At 48.5% G+C, this 27775-nt stretch overlaps 1 protein-coding gene across 1 annotated transcript in view; it reads left to right on the forward strand.

Moving 5' to 3' along the window:
- LOC119449064 (luciferin 4-monooxygenase-like) overlaps positions 1 to 27775 on the forward strand; it is a 94218-nt gene that overhangs the window by 33851 nt on the left and 32592 nt on the right. Inside the window, exons 4-5 of the mRNA XM_049666234.1 lie at positions 12064 to 12167; positions 23075 to 23277. Of these exons, the coding sequence (XP_049522191.1) occupies positions 12064 to 12167; positions 23075 to 23277 (307 nt within the window). The remainder of the gene's footprint in view (positions 1 to 12063; positions 12168 to 23074; positions 23278 to 27775) is intronic.

Raw genomic sequence — 27775 nt, forward strand, 5'->3', positions numbered from 1 at the left:
ATAAGATTACAACCAAGGATGTGTAATCCATGCCTCGAATTGACGACGCCTTGAGTACACTACAAGGCGCGGAATATTTTTCCAGCCTCGATCTGCGATCGGGATATTGACAGATTCCTATGAACGAGGCTGACAAAGAGAAAACTGCTTTCGCCACGCCGGACGGACTTTATGAATTTAATGTAATGCCATTTGGCCTGTGCAACGCTCCAGCCACGTTTGAGCGTATGATCAACACTGTTCTTCGTGGCCTAAAATGGAAAACGTGCCTCTGTTATCTGGATGACATCGTTGTTTTTCTCCACCTTCAGCCAACACCTGCAGAGATTAGACGAAGTCCTCCAATGCCTTTCAAATGCTGGCCTCCAGATTAATACTAAAAAGTGCACATTCGCCAGCAGAAGCATCAAAGTGCTGGGTCACGTCGTTTCTAAAGACGGCATCCAACCAGACCCTGAGAAGATTGCTGCTGTGCTTCAATTCCCTTGCCCATCGAATCGAAAAAAACATTGCGCAGCTTTCTCGGCCTGGCCTCTTACTTTCGCCGTTTTATACGAAATTTTGCTACAATAGCAGGTCCTCTACATAAGCTACTGGTCACTGGCGCCTCTTTCACATGGTCCGAAGACTGTGAGTCGGCATTTCAAGCCCTTAAGAAACATCTCACTTCCGGACCGGTGCTTCGCCATTTTGATGAGAGGGCGCCCACTATACTCCACACTGACGCAAGTGCACAAGGCATCAGAGCAGTGCTCCTGCAACGGGGTCCCGCGTCTAAAGAGCAGGTTGTGGCGTATGCCAGCCGGACCCTCTCGCCATCAGAACGGCACTACACGATCACAGAGCAGGAATGCCTGGCTATTGTTTGGTCCATTCAGAAGTTTCACCCGTATCTCTACGGTCGTCACTTCACCATCGTCACCGACCATCATGCTCTGTGTTGGCTGTCATCTATGAAGAACATGTCAGGACGCCTGGGACGCTGGATATTGCGCTTACAAGAATATGATTTCACGATAACGTACCAGTCTGGCAAGTGTCATCATGATGCAGACGCACTGTCTCGATGCCCGCTTTCGCCTTCTATCGATCGTGTGCAATCACCGTCTCTACCACGTCGCTCTGACGCAACGCCTGCCTCCTCCCAGCTCACGCTAATGTCACTGGATCAAGCTCACCTTTCTTCACGCTCCGATTGAACTTACCTTCAGCACGCAGACTCCTACTGCCGAACTCTCATTGATCGCCTTCGCGGCCTAACTAAGCCACCCAACAGCCGCTTGCGACGCCAGCTTCGACAATTTCGCCTTCAAGATGGGGTGCTTCATCGTTATATTTATCATCCCACGGGTAACAAGTGGGTCCCAGTCATACCTCGCTGCCTTCATCTTCGAGTTTTAGAAGCATTTCATGATGACGTTGCCGCCGGCCACTTGGGCTTCCACAAGACCTACGACCACACCAAGACCCGCTGCTTCTGGCCTGGATTGTCCACAACCGTAGCCAAATACGTTGCCTCGTGTGCGTTGTGTCAGCACCGTAAGCGCTCCACATCCCCTCCTGCCGGTTTTCTTCAGCCTCTGCCATGTCCGACCGAACCTTTCGAGTTCGTTGGAATTGACTTATACGGTCCCTTGTCGTTGACGCCCTCCGGTCACTGCTGGATCGTCACTGCGGTAGATCACTTAACAAGATACGCCGAGACTGCTCCTCTTCGATCTGGTGCTGCTTCTGAGGTTGCTGACTTTTATTGCGATAGCAATTATATGGACACTCAAAAGCAGATTTCTGCCGTCGGCGTCGCCGTCGCCGTCGCCGTGAGGTTCCGTATGACGTCAATGGAGATGAAATCGTCGCCGCGCGCCGAACGCTGTATGTGCGATTGAAAGGGCGCGAGGGGCGCGCGCTTTCACGGGGAGTGAACGCACGGCGGAGAACAAACGCGTGTTCTGCGCCGTGCTCCCTTAAGGGCTGCAGAAGTAGGCGTCTCTTTCCTCCTTTACAATCACCACATATGTAGAACAAACGCGCCTTCTTCCTACGCGCGAGAAGCCGTGGGGGAGGGGGAGGGAAGGGAGGCGACGTTTAGCTGCGGCACCAAGTGCCTATTTATATCTGACGCTCCGGCAACAGTCACCAACGCCGCACGCATTTTGAGCGAACGCGGGCAAAACGCCGACGGCGTCGACAACAGTTCTGCGTGTTGCCGGTGCTGCTGCATGTCCAAGTTTATACAGCTGATAAAGCTAATATCATTACTCCGTATAGCTCTCTACAAATTTGCTATCGCAATTTATGCTTCGCCTTTCAGGTGAAACTGCGACAACTTTTCTTCTTATAAATCATTTTATCCCTACTGACGCTAATTGTTTCGCAATGCACAATCTAGAAGATTTTCCTTCTTACTCACTAATGCCAATGATTACGATCTCTTACCCGGTTAAGGTAAGAAATCCTGCACAATCAGATTGCAAAATTTTCATCTGAACCTACTGAACAGCTCGTCTGGGTACGGCTGTGACCTGCAATAACCAAGGAATGAAGATTAAACAGTGTCACATTACTGAATTTTTTTCTTGCATGCCATAGTCTTGCACCATGATGCTCCTCGCGTTCTTTTGTCCGATCGTGGCAAAGCCTTCATGTCCCATGTCCCCATGTCCTCGAGGAAGTCTTGCGGGAGACTAATACGAAGCATAAAACCACTTCTACATATCACCCGCAAACCAACGACCTTACTAAACGCTTCCACCGAACGCTCTCTGACATGATTTCTTTGTACTTACGTCCTGACCACACAAACTGGGACAACATCCTTCGTTTTGTTACATTCGCTTACAATACACAACGAACTACCGGTTACAGCCCTTTCTTCCTCGTGTATGGACGATCTGCCGCCTCCGTCTTTGACAACGAATTCTTTTTCTCTCCTGCTTCGCCTAACACATCCCTCCCAGAAGAGTTTGCAGCTCGAGTCGCGCAATGCCGTGAAATTGCTCGTCGCAACACCGCCGCTGCCCAAGAAGAAAGAAAACGTCGCTGCGACAATAAACGCCGCGACATCGCCTTCCATTCTCGAGACCAAGTCCTATGGAGGCCGGTTCGAACCCCTGGACGTTGCGAGAAATTTCTTCACCGGTACATTGGGCCCTACACAGTCCTAAACTTTTGCAGTGAACTATCTAGTCACTCCACTTCACTCCGTCGCGGACCGCCGTCGTCGTAGTGCAGAAATTGTTCACGTCTCCCGCATGAAGCACTTTATTTCCCGTTCAGCCGATCTTGAGAATGCGGCCATGTTGGCAGCTTCCACGAGGGGGGGGGGGGAATTAGTGCAAGCACGTTTAACGTACTTCATCGTTCTCATTTGTACATAGCCATCATCATCCCTGTTTATGTTCTTCTTCGTGTTCGAGCCTGGGCCGTGCCTGCGGAATAAACGGGGCAGCCAGTGCTACCTGTCCTGGTCGTCGTCCGTCTTTGAATATATATATTAAAATGGGGGTGTTGGTCTTGAAGCAGGCCTCGATGTGGCGTTACAGAAGGCTATCCGAAAGGCAGGTCTGGTTACCGGCGAGCGCGAGCTAGAGCGTCAACAACAACCACAGTCATCGTCGTCTTCTTTTCCCAGACATCGAAGCGCGGTCAATCGCCTTCAGTACAATTACCCCCCGCGGAATAAGGAGCCATCCTGGCGACCTAGGGGCAAGAAAACACAGGGGGATCGTAGCACTGCTTGAGTCTGGACACGTGGACAATTTCTTGGCCACGACGACAATGGTCAGAAGACGGTTCTAACAGCTCGATGAGATAGTTCACCGGAGATGCTTGTTGAAGTACATGATATGGTCCCTGGTACTTGGAGACCAGCTTCATTGAAAGGCCAGGTGTAGTGGACGGGACACGCAGCCAGACTAGCGAGCCAGGAGCATAGCACGTAGGAGTAGCGTAGGCAACGTGGTGTTCCTTCTGGCGCCACTGGTCTTGTGATGCGAATGAACGTGCAAGTTGGCGGGATTCTTCAGCGTATGTAGCTGCTTGAGAAGAGTCGTGGACTCGGAGGCGTCGGGTCGGTATAAAAGAACAGTGTCCATGGTACAAGAAGGTGCGCGTCCGTGAAGGAGAAAGAAAGGGGAGAATCCAGTTGTGCTTTGAATGGCGGTGTTATAAGCGTACGTAACAAAAGGTAGCACTCGGTCCCAATTGGAGTGATCTGACGAGACGTATATAGCAAGCATGTCGCTCAGGGTGCGGTTAAAACGTTCTGTCATCCCGTTGGTCTGTGGGTGATAGGAACTGGTGGTGCGGTGAACGACGCGGCATTCACGAAGCAATGCTGCGATAACGTCGGAGAGGAACACACGACCACGGTCACTCAGCAACTCTCGAGGAGCTCCATGACGAAGGACGAGATTGTGAAGAATGAAAGTGGCAACGTCTTTTGCTGTGGACGACGGAAGAGGTGAAGTTTCGGCATACCGTGTGAGGTGATCGACGGCAACGATTATCCAACGGTTACCGTCTGGTGTACTGGGAAGGGGACCGTAGATGTCAATGCCGACGCGGTCAAATGGTCGGGCGGGGCATGGCAGAGGTAATAAGGGGCCGGCGGCGTGTTGAGGAGGAGTCTTGCGTCGCTGGCACGTGGAACATGACCGAACATACTGGCGAACATAACGGTACATGCCACGCCAGTAGTACCGAAGCCTAATACGTGAATACGTCTTCAGGAAACCTGCGTGGCCACATTGTGGGTCGTCGTGGAAAGTGGAGCAGATTTCGGAGCGCAGGTGGCGGGGAATGACGAGGAGCCACTTACGGCCGCCAGGGTTGTAATTCCGGTGGTACAGCACGTCTTCCCGAGTGGTGAAGTGTTCAGCCTGCCGACGCAATGTCCGAGAAGTGGGGGCAGAAGTCCGGCCAGACTGAAAGTCTAGAATGGAAGCCACCCACGGGTCCTTGCGCTGCTCAGATGGCATGTCAGAGATGGCAAGAGCGGTGGTATCGCAGGTAGTATTTGTGAAGCAGACAGGGTCGGGAGGCAAGGGTGAACGGGAGAGGGCGTCTGCATCCGAATGTTTCCGACCAGAGCGATACACGACGCGGATGTCGTATTCCTGGAGGCGCAATGCCCATCGAGCGAGGCGACCACTTGGATCTTTCAGTGACGACAACCAGCACAGGGCGTGGTGGTCGGTCACTACGTCAAATGGGCGCCCGTACACGTAAGGACGAAATTTCTCTATGGCCCAAATTATGGCAAGACATTCTTTTTCAGTCACCGAATAGTTGCCTTCGGCTTTGTTGAGAGTTCGGCTTGCATAGGCAACGACGTACTCTTCAAACCCATCTTTCCGTTGAGCAAGAATAGCGCCTAACCCGACACCGCTGGCGTCCGTGTGGATCTCAGTGGGTGCAGAGGGGTCGAAGTGTCGCAGTATAGGAGGCGACGTAAGGAGACGGCGCAATTCGTTGAAAGCGTCGTCGCAAGCAGGAGACCAAGCCGAGAGGTTATGACTGCCAGCGAGGAGCTTGGTCAAAGGGTTGATGATCATAGTGAAATTGCGGATAAAGCGTCGGAAATAAGAACATAGGCCGATAAAGCTGCGGAGATCTTTCATGGTACTTGGTTTGGGAAACGCGGAAACGGCTGTAAGTTTGGCAGGGTCGGGGAGAATACCGTCCTTCGAAACAACATGACCTAGAATTGTAAGCTTTCGAGCGGCGAAGTGGCATTTCTTCAAGTTCAGTTGCAGTCCTGCAGCTGAGAGGCAAGCGAGAACTTGTTCGAGGCGAGTTAGATGGGACGCAAAATCGGAGGAAAAGACCACAATGTCGTCTAAATAACAAAGGCAAATATGCCACTTCAGGCCTCAAAGGATCGTGTCCTTCATGCGCTCGAAAGTAGCAGGCGCGTTGCAGAGGCCGAAGTGCATGACTGTGAACTCATACAGGCCATCGGGCGTCACAAAAGCCGTTTTTTCGCGATCGGCCTCCGCCATCGGCACCTGCCAGTATCCCGAGCGCAGATCTAAGGACAAGAAGAATTCGGCTCCCTGTAGGCAGTCCAGGGCATCGTCAATGCGTGGTAGAGGGTACACATCCTTGAGGGTTATTCGATTAAGACGGCGGTAATCCACGCAGAACCTGATGGATCCGTCCTTTTTCTTTACCAGCACAACTGGAGAGGCCCAGGGACTGCTGGAGGGCTGGATTATTCCACGTTTCAGCATATCGTCTACCCGCTCATCGATGACACGGCGTTCTGCAGTCGACACACGATATGGGCGCTGGCGCAATGGTGCTTGTTGACCGCTATCGATCCGATGAACAACTGCTGATGTTCGACCTAAGGAAGACTGGTTGTGGTCGAAGGAGGCTCGAAAACGCTGCAGGAGTTGCACAATCAAGTTGTGCTGTGCAGGTGTGAGGGCGGAATCGACGGCATTTAAGAAACGTTGTCGCAGTTTCACCTGAAAGGCGAAGCATCAATTGCGATAGCAAATTTGTAGAGAGCTATACGGAGTAATGATAGTAGCTTTATCAGGTGTATACCCTTGGACATGCAGCAGCACCGGCAACACGCAGAACTGTTGTCGACGCCGTCGGCATTTTGCCCGCGTTCCCACAAAATGCGTACGGCGTTGGTGACTGTTGCCGGAGCCTCTGATATAAATAGGCACTTGATGCCGCAGCTAAACGTCGCCTTCCTTCCCTCCCCTCCCCCCCCCTTCCCGCCACGGCCTTTCGCGCGTCGGAAGAAGGTGCGTTTGTTCTACATATATGGTGATTGTAAAGGAGGAAAGAGACTCCTACTTCTGCAGCCCTTAAGGGAGCACGGCGCAAAACGCGCGTTTTATTGCGATAGCAATTATATGGACACTCAAAAGCAGATTTCTGCCGTCGCCGTCGCCGTGAGGATCCGTATGACGTCAATGGAGATGAAATCGTCGCCGCGCGCCGAACGCTGTATGTGCGAGTGAAAGGGCGCGAGGGGCGCGCGCTTTCACGGGGAGTGAACGCACGGCGGAGAACAAACGCGCGTTCTGCGCCGTGCTCGCTTAAGGGCTGCAGAAGTAGGCGTCTTTTCCTCCTTTACAATCACCATATATGTAGAGCAAACGCGCCTTCTTCCGACGCGCGAGAGGCCGTGGGGGAGGGGGGATGGGGAGGGAAGGGAGGCGACCTTTAGCTGCGGCACCAAGTGCCTATTTATATAGCTGACGCTGCGCCGTGCTCCCTATTGGGCAGCAGAAATAAGCGTTACTTTCTTCTTCAATAAAATCACTACTACTACTATTTATATCAGAGGCTCCGGCAACAGTCACCAACGCCACACGCATTTTGAGCGAACGCGGGCAAAACGCCGACGGCGTCGACAACAGTTCTGCGTGTTGCCGGTGCTGCTGCATGTCCAAGTTTATACAGCTGATAAAGCTAATATCATTACTCCGTATAGCTCTCTACAAATTTGCTATCGCAATTGATGCTTCGCCTTTCAGGTGAAACTGCGACAACATTTTTTTCTTCGCTGTGAGTTCACTCCCCGCGAAAGCGCGCGTCCCTCGTGCCCTTTCACTCGCACATACAGCGTTCGGCGCGCGGCGACGATTTCATCTCCACTGACGTCATACGGAACCTCACGGTAACGGCGACGGCGACGGCAGAAATCTGCTTTGGAGTGTCCATATACTTGCTATCGCAATAAAATGTTTTTGCATTCAGAACTTATATAACTCGCCCTCTGTTTTCATGGGCCCGAAAATCCATCCTCCAACGTGACACGCGTGCCCACATCCCCCCGCATGTGTACTCCCTTCCCCACAACATTTCTCGGCTGCAGGAAGTCTCTCTCCGGAGACATCTGACCTGGGCGGCTCTTACACCAGCCATCACTTGTGCTAGGGTTCAACCATTGGAAGACGTTGCCCAGTGTCCGAAGACCTCAGCTCCGGCGTCTGTAGCGGATGCCCGCAATCTACTTTGAACGTGTCCTGGGACAAAGACAATTTGCGAAACTGTAATTGAAGGTGTGAAAATTAACAGTCATCAGGCTGAATACTTTGCAATAGACAACATATTTTATAAGGTAATACTGCAGCATCTATATGAAACAGGCCTTCATGATTTATTTCCTTCCATACTAATGTTATGCCGTGAGGCAACGCAAGAGGGAAAAAAACTGATAAGAAGCGCTTAGGAGTCGTCGGTGTTTTTTGTAAAGATCTCGCTTAGTCCACGCCGGGGAGCGCCTAAGCACCGGCATATGTCCCCGGCTACACACCGTCAGCCCATGTTTAAGCGTTTACGAGTGTTTTCGGGTTGGGCGTCTCAAATCGGACGTTCAGCAGCACATGGGCGATTAGGCGCGAATTTACAGCGTGGTTAAAAAAGTCGTCGCAGTTTCACCTGAAAGGCGAAGCATCAATTGCGATAGCAAATTTGTAGAGAGCTATACGGAGTAATGATAGTAGCTTTATCAGCTGTATAAACTTGGACATGCAGCAGCACCGGCAACACGCAGAACTGTTGTCGACGCCGTCGGCGTTTTGCCCGCGTTCGCACAAAATGCGTGCGGCGTTGGTGACTGTTGCCGGAGCCTCTGATATAAATAGGCACTTGGTGCCGCAGCTAAACGTCGCCTCCCTTCCCTCCCCCTCCCCCACGGCCTTTCGTGCGTCAGAAGAAGGCGCGTTTGCTCTACATATATTATTGCGATAGCAATTATATGGACACTCCAAAGCAGATTTCTGCCGTCGGCGTCGCCGTCGCCGTTGCCGTCGCCGTCGCCGTGAGGTTCCGTATGACGTCAATGGAGATGAAATCGTCGCCGCGCGCCGCCGAACGCTGTATGTGCGAGTGAAAGGGCGCGAGGGACGCGCGCTTTCACGGGGAGTGAACGCACGGCGGAGAACAAACGCGCGTTCTGTGCCGTGCTCCCTTAAGGGCTGCAGAAGTAGGCGTCTCTTTCCTCCTTTACAATCACCATATATGTAGAGCAAACGTGCCTTCTTCCGACGCACAAAAGGCCGTGGGGGGGGGGGGGGGGGGGCAGGGAATGGAGGCGACGTTTAGCTGCGGCACCAAGTGCCTATTTATAACAGAGGCTCCGGCAACAGTCACCAACGCCGCACGCATTTTGTGCGAACGCGGGCAAACGCCGACGGCGTCGACAATAGTGCTGTGTGTTGCCGGTGCTGCTGCATGTCCAAGTTTGTACAGCGGATAAAACTACTATCCTTACTCCGTATAGCTCTCTACTAAGTTGCTATCGCAATTGATGCTTCGCCTTTCGGGTGAAACTGCGACAACTTTTGGTGATTGTAAAGGAGGAAAGAGACGCCTACTTCTGCAGCCCTTAAGGGAGCGCAGCACAGAACGCGCGTTTGTTCTGCGCCGTGCGTTCACTTCCCGTGAAAGCGCGCGTCCCTCGCGCCCTTTCACTCGCACATACAGCGTTCGGCGGCTGAGCCGTGCTCCCTCAAGGGCTGCAGAAGATAGCGCCAACCTTTCCCTTTCCCTCAAGAACCACTTACCGGCGCGCGACGACGATTTCATCTCCATTGACGTCATACGGAACCTCACGGCGACGGCGACGCCGACGGCAGAAATCTGCTTTGGAGTGTCCATATAATTGCTATCGCAATAATATGTCGACAGGATCGTCGGTGCCAGCGGCAGGAGCGATGGCACAAATCGGTAGTGATGCCTTATCGCCAAGCATTGCATCCTCGAAAAGGCAGTCAAAAGTCTCGAAGCTTCCAGACACTCCCCGCGTAGTAGAAGTGACGGACATTCAGATACATTGCACACGTAGATAGCCGCAGAACCATTGCAGAAGTTGATGACAGCCCACGGGAGGAGAAAGTTTCAGCGCCGAGCAGGAGCTGCAGATGGCGAAAACAAAACAGGTGAGTTGGCGGCGGCAGGCGAAAACACCGGTACCAGAACGACGGACGAAGGGGCGATGTGGACGTCAGCCGCGGCAAACACTTTAGGGGGAGCGTGGTCGTCGAGGTCAGGGCACGGCGTCGACAATGTGAGTTTGGCACGCGCGCAGTCCACGAGGGCTTGTTGAGTAGACAGAAAATCCCATCCTAGGATTACGTCGAAGGATGATCGGGGCAGGACGACAAACTTAACGGCATACATAACATTTTGAATAATTACACGGGCTGTGCACTGAGCGGTAGGCTTGACGTGATGCGAGGTCGCCGTACGCAGGGAAACATCGGTAAGCGGGGTGGTCACTTTTCTCAGATCGCGGCACAATTTTTCGCTAATTACAGAAACAGTTCCTGTGTCGACAAGTGCACGTACGGCGATACCTTCTACCAATAAATCAATTTCGTTAGGTGGGTAAAAATGAGGTCTTGGAGAGTTCGATGACGGCGCAGTTCTTTCCTCGGGAACTGCAGCTGTTAGTTTTCCTCTCGTGCGGGGCTAGGTCGGCGAAGCATCGGGGAGATGGATCGGCGACGGGAAGATGACCGGCGTGAGTCATACGCGCGGCGTGTAGAAAACGGGTCGGCGACAGGAGAAGGAACTCGTGGTGAGTGCTGAGCACCTTGATAGGTTGGCGAAGCCACACTATGTTGAGAGCGGAAGCTGGGACGGTGACAGTGGCGGGCTATATGGCCCGCAAGACCACATGCGAAGCATATGGGCCGGTTATCAATGGTACGCCACGGATTCACAACAGATGGTCCGGTGGGCGCAGAAGGATGGGGCACCGGGCGTGAGGGTGGCGGCGACGTGTAGAAGGACCCGGTGGCTCGGTAGGCGCCAGAAAGAGATGGGGCCTGTGGTCTGGCAAGAGCGGCAGCGTAAGTTAATGGCGTAGGGACAGGCAACGCCGTAGGAGCAGTTGGTAGTGCCTGGGCGACTTGCGTCTCAATGAAATGACGAAGAGGTGGGTCTAAAGATGACGGCGCTGGCTCAGGTGTGTGGGCGACAAGGGAAAGTTGACGTGCAACTTCCTCGCGGATGAACTGCTTTGTGTGTGGCAGTTCATCCAATACATATATATATATATATATATATATATATATATATATATATATTGTGAGACGTCGACCAATGCGATGCTTATATTTCAGAGCAGCCGCCCGAGACAGAGCGGAAGCCCCTAACGAGCCAAAAGATGATGCTTTATTTATTTATTTATTTACCCTCAGGGCCGAAGCATTACAGAGGGGAGTGGGTAGAGAGCAAACATAGTGCACAATCTTATGACAAGGCATGGTACAATAGCAAAAATAGCGCTCACATAAAATGATTGGTCGCATGCATAGATGACGACGACGATATGCACAAATAGCGGTGACAATTTACCGGGTGTCTCACCGAACACTTTAAAAAAATTTTAAAGGATGCCTATGGAAGATAGCACAATTCTAGTTCATGGCCTGGTCTACTCGAAGAGGCCAACATTACTTGCACAAAACAATTTAAATGCATAATCGACTAAGTAACAAAAATTCACTAATTACGTTTTAACTAATTGCCTTAAAGCCCATACTGCAATTTGCATATTCTAGCCGTGGAGTTCGCAATGCAGATCCACTTAGAACGAATTCTCAGGATGACACCAGTTTCGAGATGTTACTTCCCGAACTTTGCAGAGAAAGGCACTGGCGTTCCAGTTACTTTGGGCTTCAATGCATGGAATGACCTTGTTTAAAGAAGGTATGTGGAACGCCAATGCCTTTCTCTGCAAAGTTCGGTTATTAATATCTCGAAACTGGTGGCATCCTGAGAATTCGTTCCGAGTGTATCAGCCTTGCAAACTCCACGGCTACAATTTGTTCAGCGACGTTACGCGCCATGCGTTCGGCGACGATATGGGCCATCAAACACACCGTAAAAATGCACTGTTTTTCCACTAACTTTTTGAACAAAACACTCTTTATCCATTGAAGCACAATAACTTGAACGCCCAATTATTTCGTTCGACACTTTGGGAAAAATATTTTTAAAGTAATGCTTGGCTAGTTTGTACAGAGAACTTGTGTTATTTTCGAAGAGTATTAACCTGATGGGCGCTCTGTCGTTCTTTCGCAGATGAGCTACGTTATCAAGCCGAAGACAGCGGCATTACACAGATTCTCACCGATCAAAAGTACACGCAGAAAGTCGTCAATGTTGCGGAGGAACTGAAGATCAAGGTAAGCAGTGGCATGAACGCCGCTATAAGTATGAAAATTTATAATTATGAAAATTTCCTAAATACAGGTAGTTACCTGAAGTTACTGTTCAACTAAAGCTGCGCGTTTCGTTAGTTGGTGACAAACAAGCTTTGATCATTTATTTCGGCCGCGGCATAGTACCCTGGCATTCTTTCTTTCTTTTTAACACGAAAGTGTTTTATGCTGAGGTCCACGATGAATTTCCTGTAACGGATGTGACGTTCGGTGCCAACGAGTAAAATGTTCTGTTGACAGGGATGGCGCTGCCATCTAGGAGCGGCGAAGCGAAGTAGTGCATCGTGACACTAACAAGCGCCGACAGGGAGCGCATCGGTAGTCACAGCGCAGCCATGACGCTGAGGAGGCTCCAAGCATAGAGTAATTATAGCCAACTCTAGCGGAAAAGCTGTCCATAGCGCCCGTGTAATGAAATCGCAAACCGCAAGGGCGCTGCTATATTGCTACCGTATGCCGGCGGGCAGTCGCAGCACGACGAGATGCGATTCAGGCGAGGCACGCGATCAACACGACCCCGAGCCTCCATCAGTGTGGTAGTGCCATCTTAGTTAAGGTGCCTGGCAGCCTTTTAGACACCGTAAATTTTACATCTAAATTCTCTAAATAGCCATCCGATCTGTCTCAAAAATGCACGGAATGAACTTCAAACGTTGTCCATGCCTACGTGCTACGTGTAAGTGCTCGATTTTGAATAATCTGTTGAATATTTTTAGTGCTACAAAAATGAGTCGTAGCAACATGGCGGCGCCGGTGCGGTTCCCACTTTTTTCGCTCAGCTTTTCCTCTAGAGTTAGTATACTAATTTTATGGTTCCAAGGACGAGCTTTTTTCACTTTTTTGGGCAGAAAGTCGATTGCGCATGAGCGGCTTTGGCTCGACGGATGATTTGAACTGAGTTGCGGCTGCACCCTCAGGCTATATGATGTAGCGCGATGCAGGACAAGGGCACAGAGAAACACGGACAAGCGCTTACTGCCGACTGAAATTTTATTGTCTGATGCAAAGTATTATATGGGAAAGTGCAGAAGGAAAAACGACATAAAAACAATATACAATCGCCGCCCACTGTACGCACTGGCGTTGCCCCCAAGAATGCCAACTCCTTTCGTGATAAGGCCAGGGATGGCTTACTAATGCATGGAGAATCTTCCCGCGCCATGCTGGCCGATTCAAGAATGATGCGCGTGCTTTCATCCATGTGCTTAAAGATTGCAGCGCGTGCGGATCTACTCACGCGGCCGCTCCGTATTGTGCCGCCACACGCGGCCCCGTTGGCCCTATCTTGAAAGCGATTTGCGATGGGGTCAGAGTCCGCCGAGTGCTGATAGCTTGGTGTGCGAAGTGTTCTCGCCGCTTAGCTCGCGTTGAAGTGATAGGCAGCACGAAGGTCAATTCGCTCGCTGCTACCACCGCGCTTTCTCACTCCAGCGTTTTTACAACGAGTGTGTGCGGTCATGGATTGAGATGTGTTCATGTTTGCTTGTGCGTGCGAGATACCACGGTTGTTATTTAGTTAGTGAGAGAATGGTTAGACGCTTATAAGGTCAATAAAACTACTACCCTTACGACGAATTGCTATCGCAAACGATGCTTGGCCTTTCGGGCGAATCTGCCGGTTTTTGTAAATGTAGTTGGTACATTAATGTTCATATCTCAGTAATTAATGCAGTAACTATGCGCCAGACGACGAAATTCGAGTTTCGCAATTGCAACACGAGAAGGCAAATTAAGAGGCCATCTCACTTGAATTCTGTTCCAGAGTACAGCAAGCTGAGTTAACTCTGCAAAGTAGTTGTGGCTACATGTGTACGCGGCATGTGACATAGAAGGGTAGAGCGAGGAAGTGGGCTAGTTGGAGTTCACCTTGCAATGCGATGAGTGAAACTGAGTACTGCTACTAACAAGTAGATCAAATAAACTAACAACATCAGACGGGCCAGTGGTTTGCACTCGCTCTTAGTAGCCGTGTTCAGTTTACCTCAGCGTATCACAAGGCGACTGACATAGAAGGGTCCGTCCAGATTATGCGTTCCAGACATGCTCGTCGACCATCATAGAAACTGTTAAGCCGCTCATCTCTAAAACACGCAGAATAGGCGGTGTAAGGCTGCATGATTGTTTTGTATACTTTCACAGTGGCGCGAGTTGCCCACGTGTTATGTGTATAAGGATACAGGGAGGGGTCCACTCCCCTAAGCGTCCGAGTGGCAATCGTTCATGCTTTTGAGGGGTTGGAAGGCCGCGTGGTGTCGAGTCACAAGTCATGGCACACGCCCGGGTGGGGGTGGGGGGTGCGAATGCGGAGAATGGATTCGGAGAACGCGGTCTTGTGCACACTGAGTTTGCATTCCACCGATGGTCATAATAGGTCCACGTAGACAGCTTGAATGGGACTGCTGTACGCGGTGTTGTGGCGCTGGGTCCCGAGTCCTTTGCTGGCTAGAGACGCCGCCGAGATTTAGAGTCGCCTAGCAATGTTAACCACGTGTTGCGTGTACGAAGCGGGAGTCCACACCCCTACACGGCTGGGCGGCAACCACTTGGATCTTCTTTTTGAGTGCTGGGAAAAAGCCAGCATGGTCTCGAGTGACGACTTACAGTGCGTGCCGTAGAGGCGCGGTACGCACGCGAAGAACGCGTTCGGAGAACGTCGTCTTGTGAACACTGAGTTCGGATGCCGCCGACGGTCATGCTGTTTCCACGCGCACAAACCTTGAGTGGGACTGCGGTACACGGTGTTTTGACACCAGCTCCCGCATCCTTTGCTGGCTAGAGACATCGCCGAAGTTTAAGACGGCCTAGCAAATAATTCTGTGCGCCCGGCGTGTTTTGCTGAGGTCGTCACTGCCTACGTGGAAATAGGAGAGAGAAAGGGAGTTACAAGAAGAAGGAAAACGGTGTTGTTTTCCATTACATTTACCTTTATGAGTAAGCCCATTCCTTTGGATTGTGGCTTAACAAACGTTTAACTCTGATTCGCAACTGCTTCTGTGAGACGGGCCAACGGCCCTACCACCCATTTTCTTTGTCTCTTTGAGCCATAATAATCTAGACTATGTGCTGTCCCTCAGTCTAAGCTGTAATCACTAAACTGATAGACCAGTAAGACTCCGTACGATGCAACGCTATTCAGGGCCATAAACACTTGGTGGTAGAACAGTGAGACTCGGTTGGTCGTATGCATGGACAGTTGTCCTAGGTTCTAACTTAGCAAAAAGTTGGAAAATAAGGCGCTGTTTACTTGTGTGTTCTTCTGCAAACTTATCCACCGCTTTGGGGTGGATAGCAGAAGCTGGATGAGTTGGGTCGAGAAGACGAGGGCCAAGGACTTCGGCAATATCGTGAAATGTGGCCAACACCTCCACATCGAAAGCAAATTGGCTTGTCGTCAGGCGTCCGCCACGCATTCGGGTCGCGATAATTCGGAGTGGTGTAACGGCGTTGGAGAGGGTTGAAGGTGGCCGAAGGGTAACTGTCAGGGTGGTTCAAAGAGCAGATGGTTTGAAGGCCCACGTTTGCCAGTTCTTGACGAACAACAGATTGTATAAGGGATATCGTAGGTGGGGCATCACAGGTCTCTCCTCGCTTTAAATGTGCGGGCGATGCGGCTTCAATTTCGCGTCGAACGATTCGGGTGATGGTCTCCGATGTTAAAGGCTGAGTCGGCATACGAACATCCTCACACGTTGATGTCGCTGCCGTGTTTGGAAGGCGGGCGAATTGGTGGGTGATACGTCGGCTTTTAGCATCTTCGAAGCGTCGGCATTCAGTAATAATCTCCTTGACTGTCGAAGAGTTTTTAAACACGATCAGGTTAAACGCATCGTCCGCGATCCCTTTCAGCAGGTGCGCAACCTTATCGGCTTCTGTCATCTTGGCGTCAACCTTCCGGCAAAGGGTCAGCACATCCTGAATGTACGTCAAGTACGACTCAGTAGGCGTCTGAACACGCGAGGCAAGCTCTTGCTTGGCAGCACGCTGGCAGCCTGCAGGTTGGCCAAACAAATCGCGAAGTTTAGTCTTACATACGCTCCAGCTTGTGAGCTCCTCTTCGTTGTTATCCAACCAGGCCTTCGTCGTTCCCTTTAGATAAAATGTGACATTCGCCAACATCATGGTCGGGTCCCACCTGTAATGTGCGCTTACGCATTCGTAGAGTCGAATCCATTTGTCGACGTCGTCGCCAGCAGTGCCGGAAAAGGTCTCAGGGTCATGGGGTGGAGCCAGGACGACGGTTGGCATGGCGGCCGCCGCTGACGCAGTTTCACCGCTGGTGGACATGCCTAGAGTGGCGACTTGGCGGCCGCTGCGGAGCTCCGTCTTGCGTTATACCCAGCACCTCCACCAAGATGTTACGGGAGGCAAACACAACAGGAAAACGTATTTACAGTATATTTACAAGGCGATCAAGCGTCACCATATGGCGGAGAGTGCGCGCCCGATCATCAGCGTCTTCTTCATCGATGCTCCTCTAGATGAATCATATCGTGACAATATTTTCGTTGCAACATATCTCCAAATTTTACTACCTCCAACCTGCGTCCAGCTTCATAAATGCCGATTAGCACCTTGAGGAGATCTGATCAACTTCAGGGAGAAAGAACAAACTTTACTGAAACTTTAGGTAGAATTTGGGGCTTTTTATAGCGTACTGACGATGGTATGTTGCCGAAATATTTATCCCGAAGAATGTTGTGAAAGCCTGATGAAGAAGACGTTTTCATATGACTTCGAAGAAAACGACTGCCCTGAACTTCGCGAGCTAGCTTTGATCTTGTCAGCCACTGCAGTTCTTGTAAATACTCTGTAAATATATTTCTTACTTCTTTTTCCCCGCAACATTTTTGGTGGAGTTTGTGGGCTGAAGCGCAAGACAGATTTACGCAGCGGACGCTTCTTAGCTGCATCTACCATGCCAGCTCAATGCGAGGATGCTTGGGGCTTATTGGCCCCCACGCCAACCGTCATTCTGGCACAACCGCGCGATCCTGAACCTTTTTCCGGCACCGACAAAACTGATGTTGAAGATTGGTTTCAATTTTATGAGCTGGTGAGCGCGTGCAATCACTGGGACCGGACCATCATGCTAGCTAATTTGATATTCTATCTCGCCGGAGCACCCGTCTGGTTTTAGACCCACGAGGAGGAACTTACCACCTGGGGCATTTGTTTGGCAAGCCTGTTGAACGTAAGCGCGCCGCCAAAAAAAGACCTCGCTTCGCATGTCCAGACGTGCACCGAGTCGTACCTCCCGTACATCCAGGGGCGCTATAACGTAAAGCTATTCCAAACTGTTTTTATTCCAATCTCCAGACGTCAAATTTACGTAATCACCGACGCAAGCACCGGGCGGTGACCTGCAGCATTGTCTGAACAACCCAATCAAATACTCTCCTCGTTTATAGGAGGTCACCTTTGTTCGCTTTCAAAACGAATAACATTGGCCTGCACTGAGAGGTGTTATCTAATTGGCTGACGAGAGGTGAGGAGCACGCTCTAGTGGTACAGGGGTTCGATGGAGCCTAGTCAGCACAGTGAAAATAGATTAGCGCATGAAGAGGGTGGTGCCGGCTTCTCCGATTGGTCCGCTTCGCCTTACTTAGCTTGCGGTGGCTGGTCGAAAATCGCGGTGTTGTCACTTTTGCAGTTTTGCGGCAAATACGGGCATCTATTGCTGAAAGTGCAGCGCCGGTGTCGACAAGTGCTAGCGTCAGTATTCCTTCTATTGCGACATCAATAACGTTTTTCGGGAACTGTGAGGCCTTATACATTTCGCTGACACCGCAGTTCTTAGCTCCTCAACTGCGATTTTTACTTTTGCTGGCGCAGAGGGCTCCGCCGATGGTGCATGGGGGAAAGGGAGCGGCGGCGAGAGGTGAACGGCGAGCGGAGAATGCCGTCTCGGCGGCACGAGGAGATTCAAAGCTGTCCGAATGATGACTGTATTGGTGGAAACGTGGCGCATATGGACCCGCATTTTTGGAGACGTTCGGTGCAAGTAGGCGGCAGTGACGTGCCACGTGGCCAGCACGGCCACACCAAAAACAAATCGGACGGTTATCTTCCGTGCGCCAGTGGGTCGTAGAGCAGCAGCAGTACACGCAGCACAAGGCAGGTAGGGCGTAGCCAGAGAGCGAATTGGGTACGAGCCACACAATGACAACGCAGATTTTTGGTGTGCCGATCTTCTGCCTCGCAGTGAAGCTGATTTCACAACCAAAAATCATTAAGAATAAGCAGCCCAGCACTACCATTACTGAAAGATTATATAAAAGACGGAATACAGGTAGTGAGTATTTCAGGCGTTCATTCTAACATGTTCACGAATACTGGCCTACCGTACCCATATTGGGCCCACTTCTATTTGTATTATATGTCAATAATCTGCCTAACTGGCTTTCTTCTTCAAAGTGTATACCTTTTGATTACGATACTACTATCAGTAACTCTGACGAGTGTCTCAGAACTATAATATCCATACTTAATGACAATTTACAAAACCTGCTGGACTCGTGCCATGCTAACAAGTTACAAATAAACCCGTATATAACAAAATTTGTTGTATTTCCTTCCTACCAGCGTACAGTTCCTCCAATTTCTCCGATTTTAGTTGGCAGCACTCCTGCGTCTGCAGGCTTTTCTAGTAGTTATCTTGGTGTAGACCTTCACTGTAAACTATCGAAAAAATATCCAAAGTAAAGCAGGATATTGCCTAAAGAATTAGGGTGGTTGTAGAAACACGACCAATATTTACCTATCAAACATAAATTTTCTTAAAACTCTGATTTATTCACTTCGCGCACTAAAAATTCATTATTTGCTGGAGAAAGACTTAGCGTAACTCACTCACGCTCAGTTGCAAATTTTTACAGAGCCAGGCGATTAGGACAATTACTTTGAGTTCATGTAACCACAATGCTGCATACTTATTAGCAAATAAACGATCTTATCAGTCTAACAAGTCAAATTTAATATTGGTATTTTTATAGAATTAGCTTAAGACTCAGCTTTTAAGACTTAGATACCAGACGACGCGGTGACTTGATAGCACAATGCTCTCAAATGAATACTAATTTTACGAGGTTCGCATTTATCAAGAACTTCATTTCACCCAAAATACATACTTCTTATGGGCAGCAGACTACCCATTTTTCATTCGTCGTTTTCTGAAACACACTACAACTGGATATAAAAAAAACAACGAAGATGCAAGAATTTAAGGAACGACTTAAAGAATATATCTGATCTTCTGCTGATACCCAGTTAACTTGTAACTCATGAACATTATTCCATGTGTCCTTGTTTTCCTTGTGCTAGAATACAGTTGCTGTTGATTTGCTTACTGTGCATATATATTCATCTTCGCCAATTAAGATGTGCGTGTCACATGTTAGTCATACTTTGATGTTACATGAGTGTGTAACGAGGTAAGGCAGAGTACGCCACTAAATGGGGCTCATTATTCCTTCGTATAAGCGGTATCTATTATGTGTATGATCCTGCGTCAGACGCTGTTATGAAATCACCAAGATAGCTAAACCGTAGGCCGACTTCACGCACTACGCACAACTCCTGTCAAACTTACACCAGGCAGACTCAGTCACCTTTCTCTTTATCTGTTTCATTTACAAACGTGAGAAGCTTGCTTCCGAAACGCGACCAACTTTGTTCTTTCTTTGATGATAGTAACTCTAATACTGTTGTGAAACTTGGCTTACCCCCGAAATTAATGATACTGAAATATTTCCTGATAACAACTCTTACAATGTTTACCGACATGATCATAGAACTAAAAGCCCCCCCCCCCCTTTCGAGGCGTCCTGCTAGGTATAAAAAAAGTTTTCTTCCTTTCTAATCGACTCGAAATCCGATCTTGAAATTGTTTGGTGTACATGCTCATCCTCATCGACTAAGGTACTTATGGGTGTGTGTTATCGGCAACCTGACTTTCACCAATCCTTGGTAATGAATTTCGCAATAGTATAGCCACAGCTGTGGAGCAATTTGCTTCTGATTACGTGTACATTTTTCGAGATATTAATTATACCCTAATTGATTGGTCTTCCTTGTTTTCTTCCTGTCGTAAATCTATGGATTTCATTAACTTAGGTTTAGATTTTAATATATTTCAGGTCATTAACGAACCCACTAGTGGTCAAAATTTGTTAGACTTAGTGCTTACCTCTGCTCCTGATACAGTCGGACAAATTCTCACCCTCGTCAGCTTTACATCCAAGAAAATAAGAGATTACAATAAAGGCAACTATAAAGATATGAATTCCGGTCTTTAAATGTTCTTCCGCCAAGAATTTATGCCCTCTTTCTCTGTACGTCCCGTTGATGAAAATTGGACTCTTTTCAAAGACAAGATATCTTCGCTAGTTGACAAGTATGTCCCATTAATTGCCATATCTAATAGCAGGACTAATCAATGGTTTAACAAGTCCCTTCGTAGGTTAAGAAATAGGAAATAACGCTTATACCAGAAATCCAAGCAAAACCCGACAGCTTGGGTTGAGTTCAAAAACTTTTTAAAAGCCTACTGCTCTGCTATCTCCACTGCCAAAGATAAATATTACAACCGTGATCTACCCTCACTCCTCAAGTCAGATCCAAAAAGGTTTTGGAAAACAATTTCACCGGACAATGGCTCAACTCGCATTTCCCTGCACTGGAGCCAACAATGTACCTATAGCTGACAACGAGTGCCCTGTCGCTTTTAACGACTTTTTTTCACCATTGTTTACTACTGAGGATCAGTCCACTGTACCCCTTATCCCTGATCCCGACTACCCTTACATGGAACCTATTAACATCACCGTCGAAGGTATTTGTCGTAGAATTACGAACCTTAAGTTATCTGCATCTGCCTGTATTGTTAACATTAGCTCCAAAATACTAAAAAACACCGTCTCCGTTACCAGCCAAATATTATTTCTTATATTGCGACAATCATTATTATCCGGTCGCCTTCTTTCAGAATGGAAAATTACTAAGGTAGTGCCTGTATTTAAGGCGGGAGATATAAATTCGCCTGCTAACTACCGTCCTGTCCCCTTAACTTGCATTTCTTGTAAATTACTTGAGCACATCATCGCCTCTCAAGTCTATAGCCACCTCGGGTCCAACAATTTCTTTTTTACTAACCAACATGGCTTCAGGAAAGGGTTTTCATGCGATTCACGGCTATTTGAACCGACCAACATTTTAGCATGAATAACAACAAACAATACGATTGTATTTTCCTTGATTACTCAAAAGCCTTCGACCGTGTCGCTCATTGTCGTCTAATCTCGAAATTATCTTCACTCCGGCTAGATTCGCTAACTCTTTCTTGGCTACGGAATTTTTGGTCACTTCGTCAGCAGTTCACAGTTGTTAACAATTCGTATTCACCCCCTTACTATGTCACTTTCGGTGTTCCACAAGGCAGTGTTTTAGGACCTTTACTATTTTAATGTACATCAACGACCTGCCTACTAACATATCTTCTTCCATCCGTCTTTTTTTGACGAATGCATAATTTAGCGCACCATTAACTCTATCGACGACCACAGTGCACTTCAAAATGACCTCAAAACTGTTTCTGATTGGTGTAGTACGTGGCAAATGCATCTTAGCGAATCTAAATGTAACGTTATCTCTTTTAGCCATAAGCATGTCAATTCTAAGTTCACCTACTATCTAAAGCACACTCAGGTCTCGGAAGCATCTTCATATTAACATCTTGGAGTTCACCTTGCTCCTAACCTGTCCTGGGCATCCCACGTCACCGCCATTTGCGCCAAAGCCTCACGAACGTTGGGGTATTTACGAAGAAACTTAAAAAACGCCCCAACCAGAATCCGAAAGCTTGCATATGCAACATTTGTCCGGCCTCAACTACAATTTGCAAGCCCTGTGTGTCGCCTCATTAAAAATATCTAATCAATGTGGTAGAAGACGTACAGAACAGAGCAGCACGTTTTTTTCTTGTGATAATAACCGTTCTCATGGCGTAACTGAGATTAAACAGAATCATGACATCATTTCACTTGAGACTCGCCGTTGCATCGCACTTCTTTGTTTGTTTCACAGGTATGTTTATGGTAATAGACTGTCTCCACTACCTCTCGAAAGGCCTTTGCGCATTTCAAAACGCCTCCATAACAACTGCCGTTACTCGCGCATTTTCGGTCACACATTCACCTTCAACAGCTCTGCGCATCCACGTGCCATTTCTCTGTGGAACGATTTGCCCGATCATATTGCTTCCTTAACAAACCATGATTCTTCCCGCAACCGTGTCAGCAGTCATCTTTCTATTTCTCCCTTTTAATCTGTTCACCGACTTTATGCTTTTCATTGTTGCATTCTGGTTTGTACTGCGCAACAGTTACATCTTGCAAAGTATGCTGTATTCCTTGTGTTTGAATTCGTTGTATTAGAAATGTATGAGTGCCACTTGCTGCACAATATGTCTACTAGCTCTTATAGCTCTGTTTCCGTTTATGCCCTCCTTACGCCATGCTCCTACGGGGGCCTGTAAGGTCTTTGTAATTAAAAAAATAAACATCTATTTAATCAACTACCGAAATAGGTTAAACCTTTAATTGTTTCTTGTTCAGGAGTTGTTGCAACTACTGTCATGTATTGTTTGTTATGGTTATTGTTGTTATTGTAAACGAGGTTCTATTGCAGTATTTTTCTTCGAGATTTCTTGTTTAAAAATATTGTGTAAACCTATTTTTTAGTCTAAGTAAAGCTGATTCTGATTGTGAAAAAAAATTGAATCTCATTAGTTAGGCGCCTGAGTACCCATGCCGTATGACATAAGAAACCGGAAGCAGGATATGCAAACTAGAGCAATATTACATTTTCTTCATTAGGGTCTTTTCTGCATGGGACCTGCATCAGGCTTTGTCTCAGTCAGCGAGTTCCTGGATCTGGACGAGCGAGACTTTGTTGAGCTGCCTGTCAAGAACCCGCGCGACACAGTCCTCGCAGTGTGCTACACTTCTGGAAGCACCGGATTGCCGAAGGGATGCGAGATCACGCATTACAACTACGTGGCCGCCTTCTACACAATAACGTAAGGAAACGCCAAGGTCTCTCACGCACATCATCACCATTATCATCGTAGTCGTCATCATCAACTTCGTTTGATTTTATGAGCCTATGTTATATCCACTGAAAGATTTAACAACGTGTAATATACAACGTTCCTTCGGAGGCTTGTTACAAGCGAGAGTGAAAAATGAAAGTTGTTTAGCTTTTTTGCACTCATAGCGCAATTCTCATGGAAAAAGACATTAGTTAGTGTTTCTCTGATGGAATAACAGAATCTGGCGCACAAATTTTCTTTGAATAACTGTGTACTCTAACGTTGACTGGAGTCTGAAACAGTGAAGAGTCGTCTTAGCCAGGTAGTGACTGCTGATTTTTCGTTGAACACTTTTGCCACTCTTACAAAATGTATGGCTGACACCAACTCCATGTATTTATTCATATTCGCCCCGTCTGTCCTCTTTCACTCAACATAATTTCTCGGTCAACATCTGGGTCACGATCAAGAGCAGTTCTGACAACATTTTAGACAACAGTTGGCCACATCTGCGCACTATCTTTTTCCTGAACACTACTTAGTAATTTAGCTGTGCTACGTGAGACGGCGCCACTTGCCGAGGTTATGTCACGCGCTATAAAAACCCGGCACAGACCGCCTAGCATGTCTAGCTGCATAGAAGTCCTGTGGATGCGCGTTCATTGCGGGCTGTATAACATTTTACGCACAACGGATTAAGATACATCACGCTTTCTGATTTATTGAATACATGTCCTGGTGAAAATAAAAACAAAACTAATGTTAAGGGAAAGTGGGCACCATTTCAAGGAACATGGCAGCCTTTAATTGTTAAAATGTAAAATGTGGTATGAGAACTCAAACAATGATTTTACAAAAAGATAATAGGCGGAAAGATAGGCAAGCAACAACCAGCATCCAATGTCTTCGCAGGGCAACTGAATTCATTCGTGACCCATAGCAATTTCAAGGCAAACCACGCACTGCCGACTGTCTGTGCCCAGTCAGGTTTTGCAAAACACAGCATGTGGAATCAAGAGACGAGAAGACCTGAATAGGACCGGACAAACTCGGGAGGCGGAACGCTGGCCATTGACACTATTCCGTTTAGTGCAGTGGTCTCCAATTAACAGACAACAGAATGGAGAAGAAGAACACGGTACTAGTTTGGAAAGAATTTCAAAGCCGATCAGGCTGTGGTATTTAGGGACGAGAACGGCAAGGTTCTTGAGAGGCAGCCTCAGGAATATGAAGAACGATGACAATAGATGGTGCCATAGAAAAGGCAATAATGTACGGCCCTGTATTTGGCGCTGCAGTTTGCAAAGTGAGATCACATCAAGCCGCCAGCGGAATACGTGTAAGTATACACTAAAATGGCCATAGCCCGTGGGAAGGACGAGGGAATCTGATAATACTTCCAAGTGCACTAGTAAAGCTTGGTGGTATTTATTTTTGTTATGCTAATGAGGGGCGGTGCGCTATAACACTTCGGTTTTCGAAGGATTCGCTTTGCGAGCAGCAATTGGTCGCTGCCTGGGTGACGCCATCGCCTGCAGGCGCGCATTATGATGACGTCACGCACATGTCAATCATGCGGAAACCGAATCCATCGTCTGCTACGAAGCGAAGTGGAGCGAGGGGATTCGATGTGATTCGAAGGCGCCGTGTGTCGTGTGCAGAAACTGTGCGTGCCGTGGGCATGGGCGAGGTCGGCGTTCAAATGCAAGAAGCATTCTTAATTTGCTATATTTTTCCTTGGTTTCTGACGTTCACGTCCAGAAAAAAAGTCGCATTTAGCCCGAAAGGCGAAGCATCGATTGCGTTAGCAAATTAGGAGGGAGCCATACAAAGTAAGGATACTACTTTTATGGGCAGTATCGACTTGTAAACGTTTGCTTCCTAAATTAACAAGCACACTGTCAGCGCACACTGCGAAACATGAACACGTCACGATCGATGACCGCTGACACTCACTGTCAAACTGTTCGCGTGAAGAAACGCGGCAACAGCAGTGAGTGAAGTGACCTTCGTGCTGTTATCTATCGCTTCAATGCGAACTGAGCGCCGAGAACACACAGCACGCACAAAGCTACGAGCCGCCGACGCACCTATAGACTCTGTCACCAACGCAGATCGCTCGCCGCCACATACGCAGTTGCAGCCGGAGTAAAAAGCCGCTAAATATTGTAGTAGGAAAAGCACTAAATATTGCTTTTGCTACTAGTGACATCGAGGGACTAGCTTAGACACGTTATCCTGAGCACGTAATATTTCCATAACTTCATCTAATTATCCATTGGGGTCAGTAATCATCCAGAGATTTCAAGTGAAACCCTCGACCAGGCCACTTCTCCAAATGGTCGGTAAAATTGTTTCTCCCTCGAGGCAGGCAGGCAGGCAGGCAGGCAATGAACTTTATTTTAGGTCCTGAGGAGCGACTCCGAGAACCCTTTACGGGGGAGGAGCCACCGCGGGCCGCTCCCACGTCGGGACGGGCAGGCCGTTCCTGACCGCCGCGTCGCGGGCCCTCTGGACAGCCCGTAGCTGAGCGGCGAGGTCGGAGTTCTTGAGTGCCTCCACCCACTCTTCTTCCGTGGTGAGATTATCATGGTCCCGTAACGAGGGACACTGCCAGATCATGTGTTCGAGATAATGACAAAATGGTATTGTCTTACAAGCAGCTGTGATTTTTTTATTCAACAAGTACTAGGGCAGCTGCATGAAAATCACTCGGAGGCACCAAGAAACTTTGCTGCCTCTAAAACCACTCGGGAGCAGCTTCATAAGCAACAGCAGTTCTGCGAAAATCCTGCACTAGATAACATCTGCATTTAGCATAACATCAGTGCGCTGAAAAATATTTGAGGAATGTACAAATGTGTAACGTAAATATTCTGCAATTAAAACTGTGCACTATTATTACGATCGGTAATAAAATACCAAAGCATATGTGGGCTATAATCGTTCGTAGTTATTGTTCATGCCACAAGCGTTCACACTTACCGCTTTCATTGCGCGAGAAGATGATTAACAGAGCTCATGGTAGGGTCACGCATGTCCCACCACTTTCCCGCGTTTTTGTTTTATAGTAGAAGGTACTCCAGTCTACTACATTTTCAGGCATGGAATGGCGCCTGACACCCGGGAAAAAATGTCGCTGAGAGCTAGTGGGGCTATACTAGTCCAGGTGCAACCAAATTACGAAGGCCCACTAAGCTTCAAAAAAGTAACTACCTCACCAGAAGAGGAATTGGCTTCCCTAGTGCAGTGTTCGGCCACTACCTTCCTCATGAGTCATACAATTAACCCATGGCCCTCAGTCCCTCTGGGTCCGGACAGGCTGCCACTGGAAACTGTGAAACTGGAAACTGTGAAACAGTGAGACTAGCTTAGCAGGGCTATTTGAGGAATTATCAGGCATTGCCTGGGATATTATCGGCCTCAGTGAGGGTTAGAAGAACTGGTGAGGCTTATACAGTGCTGACTAACGGCTACGTCCTCTGCTACAGAGGTCTTCCAGATAAGAGAGAATTCGGGGTAGGATTTCTAGTCCATAAGGACATAGCGGGCAACATTGATGAATTCTACAGCATTATTGAGAGGGTAGCAGTCGTAGTAATAAAGCTTAGTAGTGTCACGTAGTAGTGACAGTGAAGAAAACAGTCGTAAAACGGTGTATGACGAAACTGATTCTTTATTGGGTGAACCTGTGCCCACAAAAGCAAGCTACACTCGAAGCATAACGATAGCGGCGAACACAGTCAGCGATCGTCGAAATCTGATCAGCGGCGAAAAGCGTCGGCTTTTATACATGAGTCATCGGTTCCAGATTAATCCCTGGTACCCGCGTGTCTTCCAGAAAGTTCTAGACAATTCGCGTCGCTCATACAATCAGATTACGTGAGCGTTGGTGACAACAGACAACGGATAGAAGCATCGATAACGTTCGAGAATCTTCATATACATGCAAGCGCCTCCTGTGCCTAGCGATAACGTTTAACATTTGTTAGTCGGTGAAAGGCGGTCTCCAGTGAAAGATAAACAGTATACGTGTCAATACCCTCCCCTTAAAAAGCACCGTCCCGATGCTACAAACACGAAAGCAAAAACAAAACCACGCGTAAAGAAAGAAGAAAAACAAAAACAAAGCAACAACGGAATTAAGTTCGTCAGCCGGCGTAGAAAGGCTTAAGACGAACCACGTGGATGACTTCAGGTCGTGCGAGGCGCCGCTGTGATTGCGAAATGCCGTCTGGCACGACCTCATACTCCAGTGCGCCAATACGTCGGATGATCTTATATGGTCCGAAATAGCGACGTAAGAGTTTCTCGCTAAGTACTCGTTGGCGTATCGGAGGCCAGACCCGAACAGGGTCGCCGGGCTGGTACATGACGTAGCGTCGTCGAAGATTGTCGTGTCGGTTGTCGGTCCTCTGCTCGTTCTTGATGCGCATGCGGGCGAGCTGTCGACCTTCTCGGCACGCTGCAAATAGGTGGCAACGTC

The sequence above is a fragment of the Dermacentor silvarum genome, chromosome 4 (genome assembly GCF_013339745.2).
Source record: "Dermacentor silvarum isolate Dsil-2018 chromosome 4, BIME_Dsil_1.4, whole genome shotgun sequence".
NCBI lineage: Eukaryota > Metazoa > Arthropoda > Arachnida > Ixodida > Ixodidae > Dermacentor > Dermacentor silvarum.